Raw genomic sequence first — 19,138 nt, 5'->3', positions numbered from 1 at the left:
AATTTAGTTCTACTAAATTCTCCTGAAAATGCCAAGGCAGAAAAGTCATTAGTGTGATTCACAGTTATGAGTCTTCATTTTCATCAAATGCAAGAATCAAAGGAGATGAAAATGAAGTTTTTTTTTTCATCAACTTTGAACTTTTGTGAAGAGGTTAAATGGTCTGTATACATAATTGTCTTCTGTTTTAAATAAAATACATCATCATCAAATACAAAACATTTTATAAACAAAACAAATGTTTGTCAAATATCTACTTAAAAGGAAAATATTTCTGATGACAATTTGACTTTATTTAGTTGATTTTTTTGTGGATTCTTTTTTCCTAAATGACATTAATAATTTTATGGTTTTCTTTTTCTGTTTAAGTATTTTTATGACAAGTCTTAATGTATTTAAAGTAGTTACTTGTCAATCAAATTTCCAATTTTTTTAATAAATCAGAACATGACATAAAATTTAGGCATTATTGTATTTCCTTAGAATTTTATTGACATGTTACCTTTATTCTGTCTACTAAACTGATATATTTTATTCATAATCAATTTTCATATCTGTTCATCTCCTTACTTTTTTCTCTTGCTTCTTTTGAAGGCAGGGAATAGTAAGGTAAGTTATTTTATTTAAGAGAATATTTTACTCAAAAATTTATTCTTCTGTTTGGTCTTTGTGGTATTTTAAGGTACTGATTTTTTTCCTTATAAAACACTGCACTAGTTTTGCTGAGAAAGAATTAGAAAATGAAAGAGCACAAATCCTACAAAAGAGTTGCATTTGAAGATACAATATGTAAGTGTTGTTGTAAGGGTCTTCCTTATAATCAGTGTTTTTACAGATGACTTTTCAGAAACGCCTGTACTCTAATAGTTTTAGTTTTTCCTTAAATTTCAAGACTTGTAAAAACAGTAATCACACATATTTATCTGTGAAAACTTTTCCAGTTGATAGCAAAGCTGTTAGTTTCATGTCATACTTGTTTAATATATTCATTAATTTCAAAACATTAACATAGGGCAATAGTGATATTTACACATTTAATAAAATTATATGTGCCAGAAAGGACTGTTTGGGGTCGTTTGATAGCTGCCTTTAGTCAAATAAAAGTGTCTTCAGACAGTTTCTGAAACAGGACAGTATGGGAAAGCCTCGTCTGTTTTGGAAGTTAAAAAAGGCGCCAGCAGGAAAATGCTGACAGATAAGATGAACAAGTAATTGAGAAAGATTGTGCAGAACTTCAAATGTTAGGTACTCCTTAGTTAATTTGGCACGCAGCAGGAATTCACTCTGTTTTAAGTAGGAGGTGATGTGTGCAAAGATACGAGTCTGGAGTGTGATGTGACTTCTTGAAAAGGCTTGCATAATCTTACACTATTTTATCGGAAGTAAAACATTCAGACCTAGCATCAGACCTGGAATAGCTTCTTCAGGACTGAGCTCTGCATTTTAAAGGGACCTTGACAATTTACAGTGAACTAGAAAGAAACACAGGGTAAAAAAAAAAAAAAAAAGAAACACAGGGTAAAGGAAAGTTGGGTGGCCGCTTCACATAAAGGATAATTCATCGTTTTTGGAATCACTGCATTTCCAAAAAAAAAGAAAACTAAGTGGAGAGATAATTGCCGTCTTACAAGCAGTTGTTCATGCAGGGTTTAGTAAATGCCCACTTGTCATCAGGGTTGTGAAGGGATGTTCTAGACATGTAAGAGAATTCTGGTTTCATTGGGAGGGGGGATGAGATTAACAGCTATGATCCTTCCAGTTCTGTTCAGCCATTATGTTGCTGTGGGGAATTTTTTTATAGTTACCTCCTTTGTTGGAACAGTCCCAAATACCACATGGTCTCAAGACTCCCTCTGCATGCTTGGTTACATTGGCTGACTGGGAATCCCTCTGGGGTCAGAGGAGGGGGAGGTTCAGTTCCTTAGACAGTCCTTAATAGCAGTGCAGTGCTACCAGCCTTTTACGTTAATAAACATTAAATAAGCTTCCATATTTTATTTGAAATTCAGTTTGCACTGTGGAAAATAAGAGTGGCAAGCTATATACAACATAGAACATGTTGAATTCTTTTCCATTTCATCTTTTTTCTTCTGATTTCCCTGCCATTAATGGAATAATTTAAGCCTTTTTTTATATACAGCAATAAATAAAAACAATAGGCCTTTACTATATACCATATAGTTTATCTGGGTTAAATGTGTAAAAGTATTTTATTACAGGACATATTTTACTACTATTTTAAATTCAGATTTGTGTTGTAATCTTTTCCCTTTTTTATCTGCTGCTGGAAAGAGGCTCCAGGTAACCCTCTCTCTTTGCTCTAGTCCATGAGGCCTAATGTTGTCTTTTTATTATCTTTGATATTTACCATTAATGAGCTGTGTTCTTTACCTCTGTTCACAGCTTTCCATGTTTTTCTCCTTTGAAATTACTAGCCCTGAAATGACTATATCTTAGTAATTGGAGTCATACCTGGTGGGTTACAGTCCATGGAGTCACAAAAGTCGGACATGACTTTTTCACTTTAATAATTGGATTCATAACATATAAGTAACTGCCTTACTAAAACTTAATCCATTTGACTTGTGTAATTTTCCAAGTTGTATAATTTTAAGCAATAATATATCCTATATAAATTATCTTTACAAAAATTAAAATACGCTTAATTGTTATACAGGATTTAGAGATAAAAATTATATACTTATTAAAGCTGTCAGACAATAACACTGAATAAAGGTCAAGAACTTGGAGGAGAAGGCAAGGCTGCTCCCATTCTTTAAAATGATTTTAGCAGAAATATTTTAAAATACTAAATAATATAAAGTTAATTATATTTATTACGTATAGACATTTTAAAAGTATATGAAAAAGGTTTGGAATCAAAAATCTTTGTGATAATGTGAAGAGCCCTTCATGTAGTGTTGCAAGTGCAAAACTTGTATGTCATCAGTCATGGTTATATACTTGTACATACTGCTTCACATGTGTATGAAAATACACATTTATATCACATGTTCAAGACATAACACTTTATTTACTTTTATAGGTGTGTACCTTGAAAATCACTTTGAAGATGCAAATATATTGTTATGCCTTTCATTTTATGAATTTATTCAGAAATGTTAGAGTTTTCTTGACTGGAAAGTTGTATCATTTTCTGATTTAGTTGTTACTCAATATTAAAATTTGAAGGGTGAGTTGATATATGACTGATTAAGATTCACTGTTCAGCTTATTAAACATTTGAATAATGACTATCTGAGTTTAAACTAAATGATGTGGGTTTTAAAAAAACAATAAACAAAAGGCTTTCTTTATGGAAGAGTTGCCACATTTAAATAGCTGAGAATGGGAGCTCCATATACCTAATGACACATTATAAATAGATTCTGAACTTAGTGGTGGAAACAGAGGGAGAGGAATAGATTTGAGAGCTACTGTGTAAGTTTGCAAAATATGAAGTACATGGTGAAAACGAGGGAAGAGGAATCGGAGGCAATAGTAATAACCTTTTACAGAGTTGCCGTAAAATGTCTTGTGTGCCTAACTGACTGTGTTGCCATAAACACACTAGGAACTTCAGAGGAGAAGATAAAGGGCACAGAGGACCCAGTGATGAGCACACTTTTGAACTCAGATGTGATTTACATCGCCAACAGTATGGAAAGTTTATAGAAATATTTTCAAAATTCAAGAAGAATATATTGAGTACTTGCCATGTGCAAGATACTGAGATAGCTACGTTAGAGCAGTAATCTAGGCTGTTGTTGGTAACGCACCCCATCAAGAAGCTTTTGAGTTTGTAAAACTAACATTTGTATATTTTTATCACCAATCTGTTCTTATGCTGTTGTATTAGTTGCATTTATGGAACATACATCAAAGAAATTAAAAGAAAAGTGAACAGAAGTTCTGACATTTTCTTTCTACCTTGTTGCCTTAGAAGATGCCAAGATACAGAGGATGAAGTCTAGTGAGAAACACAGATGGGGTTCACTCTTGGGGTGGAGTGTCAGAGACATTGCTCTCTGGAGGGCTGAGAGGAGCTGGGTGAGGACGCCGGGTGATGCTTCCCCTCCTCTCTCCCGCTTCTCTGTTTCAGGCCTCCGGTGAGCAGGGCCCCGCCACAACCAGAAAAACTCCAGACCAACAACGTTGGCAAGAAAAAGAGGCCCATAGAGGTGAGGAAAATCCACCCCCGGTGTTAACTTGCACCTTAGAATGTGTCCAGGGCTTATTCTGTTTCCTGTTTGTAGAACACCCAGATCTTACCATTATTCTTTATGAAAATAAGTGTGTTGAGTGTTCTTTTTTGTTCAGTTGTAAAAATTGATTGCCTAACTGTCAAGTCTGAGCTTGGATTGACATCCCCTGTTCCCTTTTTTTTTTTTTTTTTTAGTATTTTAGTTTTCTATGAATAATACCCTGAATTGAACCATATCTCAGAGAACTTCTAAATGTAAATGTATGGAATGATCTATGGCTTAAAGAAGCATAGTCACCTTAGAGTGTCCTGTACTTAGTGGTTTGAACTTAAAAGTTAAGGATTTAATATTTATACTAAATCAGGAGCTTTTACCCCATGATATATTCACTGTAGAGTTTAACAACAGCCCTGCTTCCAAGCTAAGAAACTTTCCACAATAATTGAGCAAAAGAGAAAAGTTCTTCCACATTTCATAATTTCATAATCCCAGTATCAGCAATAACAAACAGACTGCTGGGTGTGTGTTAGTCACTCAGTCGTGTTTGACTCTGCAACCCCACGAACTGTAGCCTGCCAGACTTCTCTGTTCTTGGAATTCTTAGGATCTTCCCAACCCAAGGATCAAACCCTGGTCTCCTGCATCGCAGGCAGATTCTTTACTATTTGAGCTACAGGGAAGTCCTTAAGCAGACTGCTCTGTGAGGTCAAAAGCAAGGTGTAAGGCTGTGGGAGGGTGATTGTTGTACCTCCTGCCCCACTCAGCCTCACAGGGTCAGTGAAAATGGGCACTTGGAGTCACAGAATTATCTTTAGCCTGAGTCATCAGAGACGGCTGCTTAGTACATGAAGCTGATAAACTCTTTGGATCCTTGGAAGCATATCACTTGGACCTAATTTATCTTCAGTTATATATACAGATCAAATATTTTTGACTAACAGTTAACACAAATTGATATATTTTTCTTTTGGACACAAAGTATTTCGGTGTTTAACACACAAAATCTTAAGAACTAAAATTCTTGGAGTCAGATGACAGTATGCTTCCCTTTTCATTTTTATAGATTTATGTAGAAAAGTATGGAATGTGTGTTTCAGCTGCTCAAAAAAGCTTCGAGAGGCGCATCTAGCTTAGTTTTGTGTTTGAAATTTATAAATCAAAAATGCATCCTCCAGTTTGACTGAAGACCACCAGTACTATATGCAACAAAATAATGGTGAACATTTAGACATGAGCAAATGTGTAATGGTTTTATCATTGTTTTAGGACCTTGTGTTGGAGCTTGTTTTTGGCTATCGAGGCAGAGACTGCAGGAATAATGTTCACTATTTAAATGATGGTGATGATATAATTTATCACACCGCATCTGTTGGAATTCTTCACAATGTTGCTACAGGTAGGAAACCCTAATTCTCCATTCCCCTCTTTTTATAATTGAGTATTTTTTATTTAGCATCTTGCTGGTGCTGTTGCTAAGTTGCTTCAGTCGTGTCCGACTCTGTGCGACCCCATAGACGGCAGCCCACCAGGCTCCCCCATCCCTGGGATTCTCCAGGCAAGAACACTGGAGTGGGTTGCCGTTTGCTTCTCCAATGCATGAAAGTGAAAAGGGAAAGTGAAGTCGCTCTGTCGTGCCTGACTCTTAGTGACCCCATGGACTGCAGCCTAGCAGGCTCCTCCATCCATGGGATTTTCCAGGCAAGAGTACTGGAGTGGGTTGCCATTGCCTTCTCTGACTTAGCATCTTAAAACTCTGTTAAAAATATAAATAATTAAAATACATGAATCTTGAATATGAATATTTCATACTGTAGAACTTCCTAGTAATATTTTAAGGAATTTACAATCTTGAGAGTATAGCACAGCAGAAAAGGACTTCATAATGCAAAGTGCTTATAGATCTCGATTAGAAGTGAAGGATGACTGTGTGTTGAAAGCATGTTTCACAGCAGAAACATTGATAACTTTATTCTGTTTCCCCGCAAGTGGTTGTCTCTGACAGTTAGTGATTGAAAGGAACATGTTGGGTGAGTGATAGCTAGGGACTGGCGATGGAGTGGCAGTGTTCCTGCTGAGGGCTTGGAAAGCCAAAAAGGTTAACTAAGAAAGCTGCTTGCCTGTGACTTGACTGATGATGTCTGTTAGATCCAAGAGATGGGAAAATATTTCTTGACGTCTATTTAACTGATTGTATTGTTGAAAAAGTTCTCTAAGCATCATTTGATGACCGAGGATGTGATAATCCTACTAGTAATACTCTTTATTAATTTTGAATTGCTTTATTACGTAAAGTTATAAACTTCATAAAGTCAGAATGTTGTTCAGTTGCTTAGTCGTGTCCGACTCTTTGTGACCCCCACGGACTGCAGCACGCCAGGCTTCCCTGTCCTTCACCATCTCCTGGGGCTTGCTCAAACCCATGTCCATTGAGTCAGTGATGCCATCCAACCATCTCATCCTCTGTCGTCCCCTTCTCCTCCCGCCTTCAATCTTTCCCAGCATCAGAGTCTTTTCAAATGAGTCAGCTCTTTGCATCGGTGGCCAAAGTATTGGAGTTTCACCCTCAGCATCGGTCCTCCCAGTCAATTTTCAGGACTGATCTCCCTTAGGATGGACTGGTTTGACCTCCTTGCAGTCCAAAGGACTCTCAAGAGTCTTCTGCAACACCACAGTTCAAAAGCATCAATTCTTTGGCGCTCAGCTTTCTTTATGTTCCAACTCTTACATCCATACGTGACTACTGGAAAAACCATAGCCTTGACTAGACAGACCTTTGTCAGCAAAGTGATGTCTCTGCTTTTAAATACAGTATCTAGGTTTGTCATAGCTTTTTTTCCAAGGAGGAAGCATCTTTTAATTTCATGGCTGTAGTCGCCATTTGCAGTGATTTTGAGCCCAACAAAATAGTCTGTCACTGTTTGCATTGAAGATACAGTTTATCTAGTACAAACATTTCTGGCTTTTTTTTTCCCTCTGGTAGCTTCACTCTAATTAGATAGAATGGATTATGTAAGTCATAATCCCCTACCCCTGGTCAGTATTAATCATTAATATGGTATATCTGTTTTAGTTTCCTTAAGAAAAAGATTCATCAAGATTATACAAATCAATGGTAATTTTCTATTCAATACTTTAGGTCATTACAAAATATCTCTTATTAATAGAAAATCCTCTTTGAGGCTTCATTTATCCTTCACAGAGAATATAGAAGATAAGAAAAGACACACTACATAAGGATGGGAGAGTAAACACACTTGCATATTTATACATGTAGTTTGCTTCAGTTTCCTGGTTTTTAGTTACTCAGCTTCCTAATGATGGGATGTAGAGAGCCGGGATCGGAGAAGGCAATGGCACCCCACTCCAGTACTCTTGCCTGGAAAAATCCCATGGATGGAGGAGCCTGGTAGGCTGCAGTCCATGGGGTCACTAAGAGCGGACACAACTGAGCGACTTCACTTTCACTTTTCACTTTCATGCATTGGAGAAGGCAATGGCAACCCACTCCAGTGTTCTTGCCTGGAGAATCCCAGGGACAGCGGAGCCTGGTGGGCTGCCATCTATGGGGTCGCACAGAGTCGGACATGACTGAAGTGACTTAGCAGCAGCAGCAGAGAGCCGGGGTAGAGAGATGACCAAGCCCCTGCCCCAGTGGCTTCTCTCCGTTCTGCGGGTACATTGCTGTGTGTATAGTCCAAGAAGTCCTGATGTGTTAACTAATCTATTGATTTAGTCAGTAGCATATATAATTATTTGTTTGTTCCTTTAACTGAACTCAGCCCTGGGAAATATGAAGCACATTTTACTTTGAGAAGAAGTTCAAAAGCAATGTTAGATATATTAAACGTTATTTTAAAATGTTTTCCTTTGGTTTCGTTTTGCTCTTGGGAGGACCTAGTGTCGACAGTGCTCCGTAGCCTGGGCCCAGTCTGCCAGCCTGGCCTCGTCCCCGCCTCTCCGTTTGGCTTGCAGGAGCCTCCCTTCCTTGCCTCCTGCACAGCCACGGTCTGCCAGGGCCTCTCCACTGTCGCTGCCACAAGATGAACCAGATTACTTCTTTGATCAGAATTTTTTCAGTACCCCCCCACTGACTACAGAATAAATATAAAATTTAATAATAGGCTTGTTTTCAAAATCCTCTGTAATTCTAGTTCAAACTTGCCTGTCCAACGGTATTTCTCACTTTTCTTTTTTGTTACCCTGTATTTCAGCCAAACGAGCCATCTGTATGCATACCCACGGCTTCCCTGACTTTGTATCTTTGCTTCAAGCATTCCTCTTCCTGAAACATGTGCCCCAGCCACATTCACGTTTCCAGAGTCTGTTGTCAGTTCAGGAGTGCCATCTGTGCGTAAGAAGAACGGATCACTGCGTATTTGCACAGCGCTTTGATCTTTAACTCTCTTGTGGCACTTGATGTCTCCAGCCTGGTTTTACATGGTTATGCCTCTCAGGGTTCGCTACTTTAAGGATTGTCAGTCACGTTTACATCCTTAGGATGCAGGATATATACTATGCTCAAAAAATATATGTTAAATAAGCAAGGAAGTGAAACACAGCAGTTTATTACTCCGAGTAAAGTGCATTTGACTATTTCACGTTTTACGTTTTCAAATTTAATTTTCAAATTCTTTTTTTATAGGGACTCAGAGTTTTTATCAGGAACATAATGATGATATTCTGTGCCTCACTGTAAATCAGCACCCCAAATTTATCAACATAGTGGCAACTGGCCAAGTAGGTATGTTTCTGTATTTTAAAAAGAAATAGTATTAAGTAATTGTCTTCTTTAAATTAATTCAGTATCCTAGGGGAAAAGACTAAAACATTTTTGTGTATTGTTTGAAACGCATTTATACATGAAGCGCACGTCCAGTTTTACCATATTATTTGCTTCCAGGCACTTTTTTTTCACTTTGTTTATCTGTATTGGTTCAGACAGTTCAGAATGAAGAGCATTGTATTTTATAGTGGTTGAAATAGTTGGATTTAATCCTTTAGCAGAAATTTATGAGCAGCAGAAAGTTTGTATTTAATAGCACGTAAAGCAGGAAGGAAGAGTCTGAGGCGGGAGTGGTAAGTAAGAGGAGCTGAGAAGTGACTGGTGAGCAGGCAGAGCCTCTGCCTCGGCAGGGGACACCCTGGAAAGCGGAGAAGCCGAGCCTGTGCTGCCGGTGAGCCCTTCTGCCCTTTCTTCTGGCAGTGATTGTATTTGCCACCTGGTTTTGAAATCCCCTGTCTTGCTATTTTCTTGCAACTCTCTAGAAAACTTTGACAAAAGTCGTAACTCCACAAGCAAAATGATGAGCAGGTGGCAAATCTCTTTAGGACAAATCTACCAGTAATTGATCACTGTGACTGCTACGTACAGACCTACCTGATCAGTGAGATCTTCACAACCCTTGTATAGTTTGTAAAAATGATCAAAATCATTGGGTTTATTGGATTTCAGTGAGCCTCAATGGCTAAGGCAACTTTCCAGGCATTTTTTCCTTCTTGAATAAGATAATTTATGCTTTAATATGATCAGTTAGAAACTTGTTCTCTGTTATCTATTAGTTCTAGAGTTATGCCACAAAGACCTTTCTTCCTTTCTGTAAAAATTTTCTCCTTTTAAAAAGAAAGTAGGTCAGTTCTGAACCTGTTACATACACAATATTCTAAGCTTCGGATTTATTAGTTATTTACATCCTGTTGATGTACAGTTGATACGTGATGTGTTAGGTGCTGATGTACAGCAGGTAGTTCAGTTCTTTTCTGTTACGGGTCATCACAGAAAATTGAATAGAGTTCCCTGCGGTATGTAGTAAGACCGTGGTGTTCATCTGTTTTATATATGGTAGTTTGTATCCGCTAACCCCAAGCTTCGGTCTCTCCCTCGCCGTGTCCTTTCCCTTGTCTGTGAGTCTACTTCTGTTTATTAGTGAGCTGCTTTGTGTCCTGTTTTAGATTGCACTGTATGTGATGTCATACGGGATTTGCTTTCTCTTTTTGACTTGCTTCGCTTAGTATGCTCATCTCCAGATCCATCCGTGTTGCTGCAGATGGCATTGTTGCATTCTTTCTTATGGCTGAGTACTATTCCATCGTGTGCATATGTACCACGTCTTCTCTAACCGCTTCCTGCTGATGGACGTCTAGGTTGCTTCCATGGCTTGGCTCTTGTAAACAGTGCTGCTGTGAGCGTTAGGATGCACGTGTCCTTTCAAAGTCGAGTTTCTCTGGATATATGCCCAGAAGTGGGGTTGCCAGAGCATATGGCAGCTCTGTTCTTAGTTTCTTGAGGAATTGCATGGTTTGCCATAGTGGCTACACCAATTCACATTCCTAGCAACAGTGTCCCCTGGAGGAGGAAATGGCAGCCCACCCCAGTATTCTTGCCTGGAGAATCCATGGACAGAGGAGTCTTGCGGGCTCCAGTCCATGGGGTCGCAGAGTCAGACACGACTGAGGGACTAACACGTGCATACGTACTAACAGTGTAGAAAGGTTCGCTTTTCTCCACACCGTCGCAAAAAATTGTAGACTTTCTGATGATAGCCATTCTGACCTGTATCAAGTGATTGGTTTGCATTTCTCTAATAATTTGTGATATTGAACAGTATGTCTTCTTTGGAGAAATGTCTATTTAGGTTTTCTTCCAATTTTTGATTGGGTTGTTTGTTTTTTGTCATTCAGTTCTATGAGCTGTTCGTATATTTTGGAAATTAAGCCCTGTTTGTCAAATTATTTGCAGATATTTTCTTCCAATCTATAGGTTGTCTTTTCATTTTATTTATGGTTTCCTTTGCTATGCAGAAGCTTCTAAATTTCCTTAGATCCCATTTGTTTATTTTTGCTTTTTATTTCTATTGCCTTTGTAAATTGACCTAAGAAACCATTGGAGAATGTGTCCTTTGCGTAATTTTACTTGTATCAATTAATGTTTCTCTGACTTTATGACTTTAGGAAAAACAATTATCTATTATGGGCCTGAAGGAATGTTATTATATGTAAGTGTTCCTAACCTCTCCTTAGGAAGCTCTGTTGTAAAATGCTTCCTCATATAGAACAGAAATCTGTTTCTCTTTCATTGTAGTTCACCGGTCCTCATTTGGGGGCACCTAGATATTTAGACCTGTGATGGTTAGGTCTTTATCTGTACTCTTTATTTTGCCCCAGGCCCACAGACATTCCAGGATAAGCCTGTTTTCCAAAACCAAAACCCTCAGTTTTAAACCATTCTTCATGTGACATAGTTTCAAGTACTGTCATCATTTAGTTGTCATCAGAGCATGTTCAAATCTAAAAGTGGTATATCCTGACTGGTCTTCTCAGCAAAGTCAAGTACATTATTGCCTTTTCTCTCATATTCCAGGTCAGGACACTACATCTACATTATCAATATGTCCTTGAAACAATAATTTCATAGGCTTCCCAGGTGGTGCTAGTGGTAAAGAACCCGCCTGCCAATGCAGGAGACATAAGAGACGTGGGTTCAGTCCCTGGGTTGGGAAGATCCCCTGCAGAAGGAAATGGCAACCCACTCCAGTATCCTTGCCTGGAAAATCTCATGGACAGAGGAGCCTGGCAGGCTGCAGTAGTCCATGGGGTCACACAGAGTTGGACACAACTGAAGCACACAGGGACATAAAGTTCTAATAAAGCAGAGAACAATCGTCTATCTAAAAAAGGTTTCTAAATTTTTCTGCTTTCTTTCTTGCTAAAGATTATTGACTCTAAAATTTTGATTAATAAATATTTCTACTGTAAATACAATGGATTTCATATTTTCTTTTTTGGCAGTCTTTTACTCAGAAAATGTTTAGTTAAAAAAATAAGAAAGGGGTTAGTTTGTGGCCTGAATTAAGAGCCTTCCTTTCCTTGAGTTACATGCCAGCTTTTACCATCATTTCTTTCAGGTGATTTAGATCTGATTCTTCCCTTCAAGTAGAGCTACATGAAAGCCCGAAGGATCTATTAGCAGGGCATTTGTAAACCAAAATAAACTCATATCAATTTTAAACCATATCAGTACTATTTTAAGTGTTTTTATAATTTCATGTAACTCACTAAAGAAAATACTGATCTAAAGATTGAAAGGTCATATGCATATAATACTAATATGCATATATAATTGAAATTAGTGGCTTCACTTACAGTATAACTCAATTTTACGTAATTTTATATATGACACAATTATTTAAACTATTTAAAAGTATCTTCTGGTGGTTGAGTTTTTGTAAGTTTTGCATATGGTGTTGATGCTGTTTCTGGATCATTGTTTCTCTGCTGCTTTTCCATTGTAGGTGATTCGGCAGACATGTCAGGTAAGGAAACCTATCACTTTCTACTTTACTCATACTGTTAAGTAGTGATAGCCTACATTTTTACAGAGTAATAAGATAGCTGAACTATTTTGGGTTTTTTAAAAGTCAAGAATACATCATTTTAATGTCATGATACTGAGCCCAATCTACAGTAATTTTTTTTAACTGAATTTTGACTTTCTTAGTATGCTCAGAATTGTTGTAAGCACTTTACTTGTATTACCTATTTAGTCGTCACAAGAATTCTCCATAGTAGGTATTAACTTGCCATAATCATATATCTGGTAGGAATAATGGTGGGGCTAAAATTTGATCTTAAGTATGAATCAGTACATTTTATTGCCTAGAAATAAAAAATTTTCAATTACTATTTTTATATAATCATCAAAATTATTGCATATGTTAGATCAACAGAACATTTAAAGATTTGAAAATAACTTTTTATTATTGAATTTGACCATGACTTTGTGAAGTTACAAAGCTCTTAGATGAACAAATGCATGTCAGTTGTTTTTAGATATTATAATAGCTAGGCTTTTTCAACTCAATTTCAGTTCATATAATGTAGTAAGTATTAACAGTCTGATAAAAAAACATTTCCCAGTGATTTGTATCCATTTCCTTCTCCTCCAGGATAAAGCATGATTTTGTGATTTGACTATTTAACCACAAATGTATTCAGCACAGCAGACAATGGCCTTGCTCTCTTGGGCTACACCCAAGAGCAGAGATTAGCAGACTTAGAACCCGTGGGCCAGATCTGCTCACCGCCTGAGTATAGTTTTTAGTCATTAAAATAGTTGGAAAATATCAAAGAAGGAGTAAAATTTCAGAAAACATGAGAAGTGTATGGAATTCAGATTTCAGCGTCCACAGATAAGGTTTCTGGCACGGCCCTGCCTGTTCAGTCACGTACTGGCCACGGCAGCTATGGTGCCCTCATGGCAGGGTTGCAGCAGAGACTGTTTTAACACTCGTTGCTTTCCCGTGCAGCTTGGCACACTACAGATCGCAGTGGTTCTGTTTTAAAGCTTGACAGGTTTTGAGTGCTACATGTATTGCTGTATTCCACAACATTTTGTTGTTGTTGAAGTCTAGTTGGTGTACAGCATCATGTAACTTTCAGGTATACAACATTGTGATTCAATTTCTATAGCTTACATACCACTAAAAGCTACTATAAGATAATGGCTACAATTCCCCTGTGCTATACAATATATCCTTACCTACTTTGTACAAAACAGTTTGTATCTCTTAATCTCCTACCCCTCATCTGCCCCAGCTGCTTCCCTCTCTCCTTAGGTCGCCACTAGTTCGTTTTCTGCATCCGTGCGTCTGTTTCTGGTTTGCATATGCGTTCATGTGGGTTGTGTTTTAGAGTCTACATATGAGTGATATCGCACAGTATTAGTCTTATCTGACTTATCTCACTGAATACAACATTCTCTAGGTGTATCCACATTGCTGCCATTTGGTTTTTTTAACCATGGCATATCTATCATGGCAAAACAAGAGAGGGGAAAGGAAAAATAGACTGAATGTCAAACTATAAAGGCACAGTTAAGTGTGGATTTTGTTGTCAAATGAGATGGTAAAACATTGTACTTTTTATGCAGTGATACTGTAGCTGTGCTGAAAGAATACAGTATATGTCAACATTTCCATACTGACTTTGTTGCAATATCCCCAGGTCACAGGAAAGCAAAAATCAGAAAAATTAGGAACTTTAAAACAGTATCTTGAGACTTCCCTGGTGGCCCAGTGCCTGGGACTCTAGGCTTCCACCACAGGCGACTTGGGTCCAGTCCCGGGTCAGGGAGCTAGGATCCCGCATGCAGTGTGGTGTGGCCAAAAATAAATGAATAAAATTTAAAAAAATTATTTAAAAAACACAATATCTCATCACAACAGAGTTTCTTCAAAAAATAAAAATAAAATGTGGCTAAAACCTAAGGTTCTGAATGACTCATTTGTTAGCTAATTAAGACAGGCTGTTTATTGCTGGCTTAATTAAGTCATGTTTGACTACAATGAATGAGTGTCCAGAGAAAGTAAACTTGTTTAAGATCTTTTGCCAAGAACCATTGCTAAAACAGTTGAGGGTTTTGCGAACATCAGTAGTCACTAAAAACAGGCAAAAAAGGGGGCGGGTGATTCTGAGTGGTTTCCCTTGGTTCTTGATAGGTTGACAGGTGTTGCCAGTTGTTTACTGGAGGAATCAGTGCTGACTTTTAAGTGACAGTTTGCCTCTATAAATGGTCTCCATGGAACAACTTGAAAAGATAATATTTTCAAATAACTTAAGAAAACATCAATTCAGTACAACCTGAAGTAGAATCTGTGAAGATGTACTAGAACTGAGGGTGGTAAAAATATGTGTGGAGCTAGAGCAGAAAAGAGGATAGTTTGTAAAATTTACAAGGCTTATAAACTTTAAAGGCACTTGAAGCCTATGGTTTATTCACTGTGTTATTCCTCAGCAGCTGCTTTGTGAAAAATATTTCAATCTATCATGTATAATTGAACCTCCGTATTTTGTTTTTGAGAGTCAGCAGTTAACTTTATTTGCTCTCATAGCCTTAACCATCATCAGTTATTAATATCTGTCAGAAACAGAAGGTGAATGTCTGGACTCGCCCTACCACAGCAGTTTAGTGGTTTAGCAGTCGTAACATTTTGTTGTTGTTGTTCTTTGCAATTTCCGTCACTCAGAGCCAGGACTGAAATTTTTCTGAGACTAACTGCCCTCAGTCTCTATTATGGAAAACTGAATGGCTTTGGAAATTAGTTTTTGCTGCAGATTTGTTAATGTTTCTTAATGATTCAACCTGAAGTTACCAGGAAACTACAATCACAGTCACATACGTTGAAATAACAGTGCTTATACGTGAGACTCACGCTGCAGGAAGGGCACGTGGAGACAACTGACCTCTGAGCCACGAGTCATGCCAAACTGCGCTGTGTGTGTCTCGTCCGTCAGAGATTAAGACAAGACACCAGATTCCTTTCCCACACAAATTTGCAGCAAATATATTTTCTGGGCTCAAATTTCAGTTCCAGCAGCATTTTTTTAGATCTTGATACAAGTGTAAAGAAAATTGCCATATTTAAAAAATCTGTTTAACTGTACAGTTGAGGAACTTCCACCTAATGTTCAATTTATAGTTATTATTCTGCAATATAATACATGCTAAAAAGACAAACATCAGGCCAGAACTCTAATACAGTTTTCTGAATGCCTTCCAAGTGATTAACATATTCAGTTAAAATCATTTGCTTATAGATTGATATTCATATTTGACAGTACCTATCTGTGAGACATTGTCAGAATTGAAAATCATTATAGGTCATCATTAACAGATGAACATTTGTAATTTTTTTTAAAAAATAAAGAACATTGACTTTGAACCCCACTTAAGTGAATTAATATTCCCCCTCAGAAAATTAATTCGCATTAGTAGATCAATATTATAAAAATTTTCACTCAGTGAATTTCATCAATAAAAATTTTGTGGAAATTTGTTTTCTACAAAAGAAAATTGTTTTCTTATATTACATAAGAACCTGCATAACATCTTCAATTTTGTCTCTTTTACAGTCACAGTTTGCTGAGTGCTACTCTAGAGGGAGACAGGCAATAAATAAGTACATTTTTAAAAACAGCATGATCTAAGACGGTGATCAACATGATAAAAAAACAACAGGGTGATAGCAACAAAGCAGTGGTTTTTCAGAAGTGGTAAGACCTAGCTAGGCCAAAAATGGTACTAAACAGTGACGGCCACAGGGCGGTCTGGGGGCTCCAGACTCAGGCCTGGTTTCAGACTCCTAGACCACCCACACCTTCAGAGGTCCTAGAGGATCGAGGCATGGTGGTCCTGGGTCTGTGTCTCTTTCAAAGCACTGCTCCGGGGGTCACACACAACCTGCTTCTACCAGCTTCCGCCCAGGGCAGCCCCCTGAAGACTCAGAGACCAAGATTCGTTATTGGGGGCTGATCGCATAGACATAGAGCCGCAACGACTGAAACAGCATGCTCCCAGCAGAAGGCGGGTGCTCGGTGCCCCAGATGGACAGAATGGCCTTATCAACACAGGAAACATTTCACAAGTCAGGTTCTTACACGCTGGCAAGCAGGCCATTCTAGTGATGGTGAGTTCAGTCCTGCTTGTGTTAACTTTTTGCTGTGGAGGCCCTAAAGCTGAATCAAGAAACAGGAAAGTTAGTGTGACTGGAGTAAGGCCTCTGAGATGAACTTTGAAAGAGGTTGGGTCAGTCACGTGGGGCTTTGCAGGTCATAGAGAGGAGTTTGCATTCCTACTAAGTACAGAGTCCATCACCAGAGAGTTGTAGGCAAGGGAGTTTATGTGATCTAATTTATACTCTGAGTACATCACTCTCTGCACTACTAAGAATACAGAGAGGAAAGAGCCTCCAGAAAATTGGGAGGCTCTTGCAGTAGTTCAAGCAAAAGACATTTTAAACCAGGGTGGTAGGAGTGAAAATAGAACTAGGCAAAGATGGCTTAGATTTTAGCGGTAGATCCAGCAGTCTTTCTGATAGAGTGGATTGAGGGCATGATGGAAAGCAAGGAATAGAGAGTAACTTAATTTCTTGCTTGAGCAGCTGGCTAAATGAGATAGCGCAATACTTTGGGAGAGAGAGTTGGGCAGGAAGAAATTATCTGCAGTCATTAGGAATGAAGGGAGTGTAGGTTCAAATGCAGGAAAACTGGTAGGTTTGGAGGTGGGAAAATAAGGAAGATCCTCTCTGATGCTTCTGTTGATATTTCATCATCTGAGGGTGAGGCGGTGCTGAGGTAGTGGGAGAAGTTTCAAAAGTCTCACTTTGGAATGTGGGAGAATAAACGTGTGTATTAGAGAGGGTATGGTCTAATTACCATCTGAGTACAATAGTTGTGTTTTGAGTAGACCCTAAGGGAACATCTTTTGTCTCTGGCAGAGTGTTTTCAGCCCACCTAAGACTGTGTAAGGAGGTAAGAATCTGACACTTGAGATCCTTAAGGCAAGTCAAGGAGAGAGAGCTCTGACTGGAATAGGTCCCTGTTTGTCCCTATAGGCAGTTCATTACATGACTTAGTGGTCTTCCACGGACCCTCTCATGACCTAAAAGAAGGAAACTGATCATTGCCCTGGAGTGCAGAGGGAGGGCGCCCACCTGCCTTTGCTGATTCAGGAGCCCCAGTGTGCTTCCCGGCCCTTCCCCTCTGCCATCCACAGCATTGGCTTCACCCACGAGGCTGTGTTTGTGTTATAGAAGGGTTGGAGTTATATGTTTCCTTGCCTTTTCATCAAGTGGGAAAGAGAATAAAATCCATTTTCAAAACCACGACCTAAAATCAGTGCTCCCTGGGTCTTCCCTGGGTGGCCCAGTGGCTAAGACCGCTCACTCCCAATGCAGGGAGCCCAGGATTGAGCCCTGGTTAAGGAACTAGATCCCACATGTTGCAACTAAGACCCAGTGCAGCCAAATAAATGAATATTTTAAAAAATAATAATAAAATTAGTACTGCCTTTTAGCCTGAGTGAGTCATTTGAAGATGTGAGCAAAGACTTGAACTGAATCACTGATGTCAGGGGGTGAGGGGATGGGACAGAAGGATTGTAGGATGTGTGGAGGTCTTACCACAATGGGCGTAGACTATTAAGTTGACTACGCAGTGTCTTTGCCCTGAATTGCTTGTATTTGCATGAGGGAGGCATGGATTCCTGAATAAAATCAGAGCTTTATTAAGAAGGGAGGAAGGAGTGCTGGGTCCAGCGTCAGTGGTGATGTCCAGTATAGAAGAAGTGAAGTTGCTCAGTCGTGTCCGACTCTTTGCAACCCCGTGGACTGTAGCCCACCAGGCTCCTCCATCCATGGGATTCTCCAGGCAGGAATACTGGAGTGGGTTGCCATTTCCTCCTCCAGGGGATCTTCCCAACCCAGGGATCGAACCCAGGTCTCCTGCATTGCAGGCGGATGCTTTTTACCATCTCAGCCACTGGTACACTTAATGGTCCATAGTAAAATCTTGTTTCTAAAATGCACTGTTTACTATGCTGCATCAAGGCAAACTAGGGGATGAAAAAAAAATCCTTTAAAACGTTGATTCTTAGGAAATCCATTTGTAATTTTAAGAGACCCTTATGGGCTCCCTTGGTGGCTCCATAGTAAAGAATCCACCTGCTGATGCAAGAGACACAGGTTCGACTCCTGGTCCGGGAAGATCCCACAGGCCACAGAGAAAGTAAACCCAGGCGCCACAACTCTTGAGCCTGTGCCCTGGAGCCCAGGAGCCGCAACTCCTGAGCCCACGTGCCTCCGCTGCTGAAGGGCCTGGAGCTCTGCGCAGCCTAGAGACCGTGCTCCGCAGCTAGAGAGGACCCCGCAGCAAGAAGCCCGTGCTCCGCAGCTAGAGAGGCGCTGTGCAGCCACGAGGACCCAGCACAGCCGTAAATAAACTAATAAAGTTACTTAAGAGAGAGAGGGACCCTGTGGCATCTGTGTCCTGGAGATGGAGAGTGAAGAATGGTTACTAATCGTTGGTAGGGTTGATTCTCCGGAGAAAGTCAATGTGGCAGCTAGGCGCTGACAGCATGCGCCTCTAGAGGCTGGCTCTGC

At 39.2% G+C, this 19,138-nt stretch overlaps 1 protein-coding gene across 1 annotated transcript in view; it reads left to right on the top strand.

Moving 5' to 3' along the window:
* Positions 1-19,138, top strand: part of EML5 (echinoderm microtubule associated protein like 5) — a 170,184-nt gene that overhangs the window by 132,682 nt on the left and 18,364 nt on the right. The window contains exons 29-32 of the mRNA XM_010845237.1: positions 4,103-4,181; positions 5,472-5,601; positions 8,848-8,946; positions 12,494-12,514. Of these exons, the coding sequence (XP_010843539.1) occupies positions 4,103-4,181; positions 5,472-5,601; positions 8,848-8,946; positions 12,494-12,514 (329 nt within the window). The remainder of the gene's footprint in view (positions 1-4,102; positions 4,182-5,471; positions 5,602-8,847; positions 8,947-12,493; positions 12,515-19,138) is intronic.

Source organism: Bison bison, unplaced genomic scaffold (assembly GCF_000754665.1).
Source record: "Bison bison bison isolate TAMUID 2011002044 unplaced genomic scaffold, Bison_UMD1.0 scf7180017864213, whole genome shotgun sequence".
NCBI lineage: Eukaryota > Metazoa > Chordata > Mammalia > Artiodactyla > Bovidae > Bison > Bison bison.
Note: the sequence above shows the minus strand (reverse complement) of the source record. Positions and strands in the feature narration are given on the sequence as shown.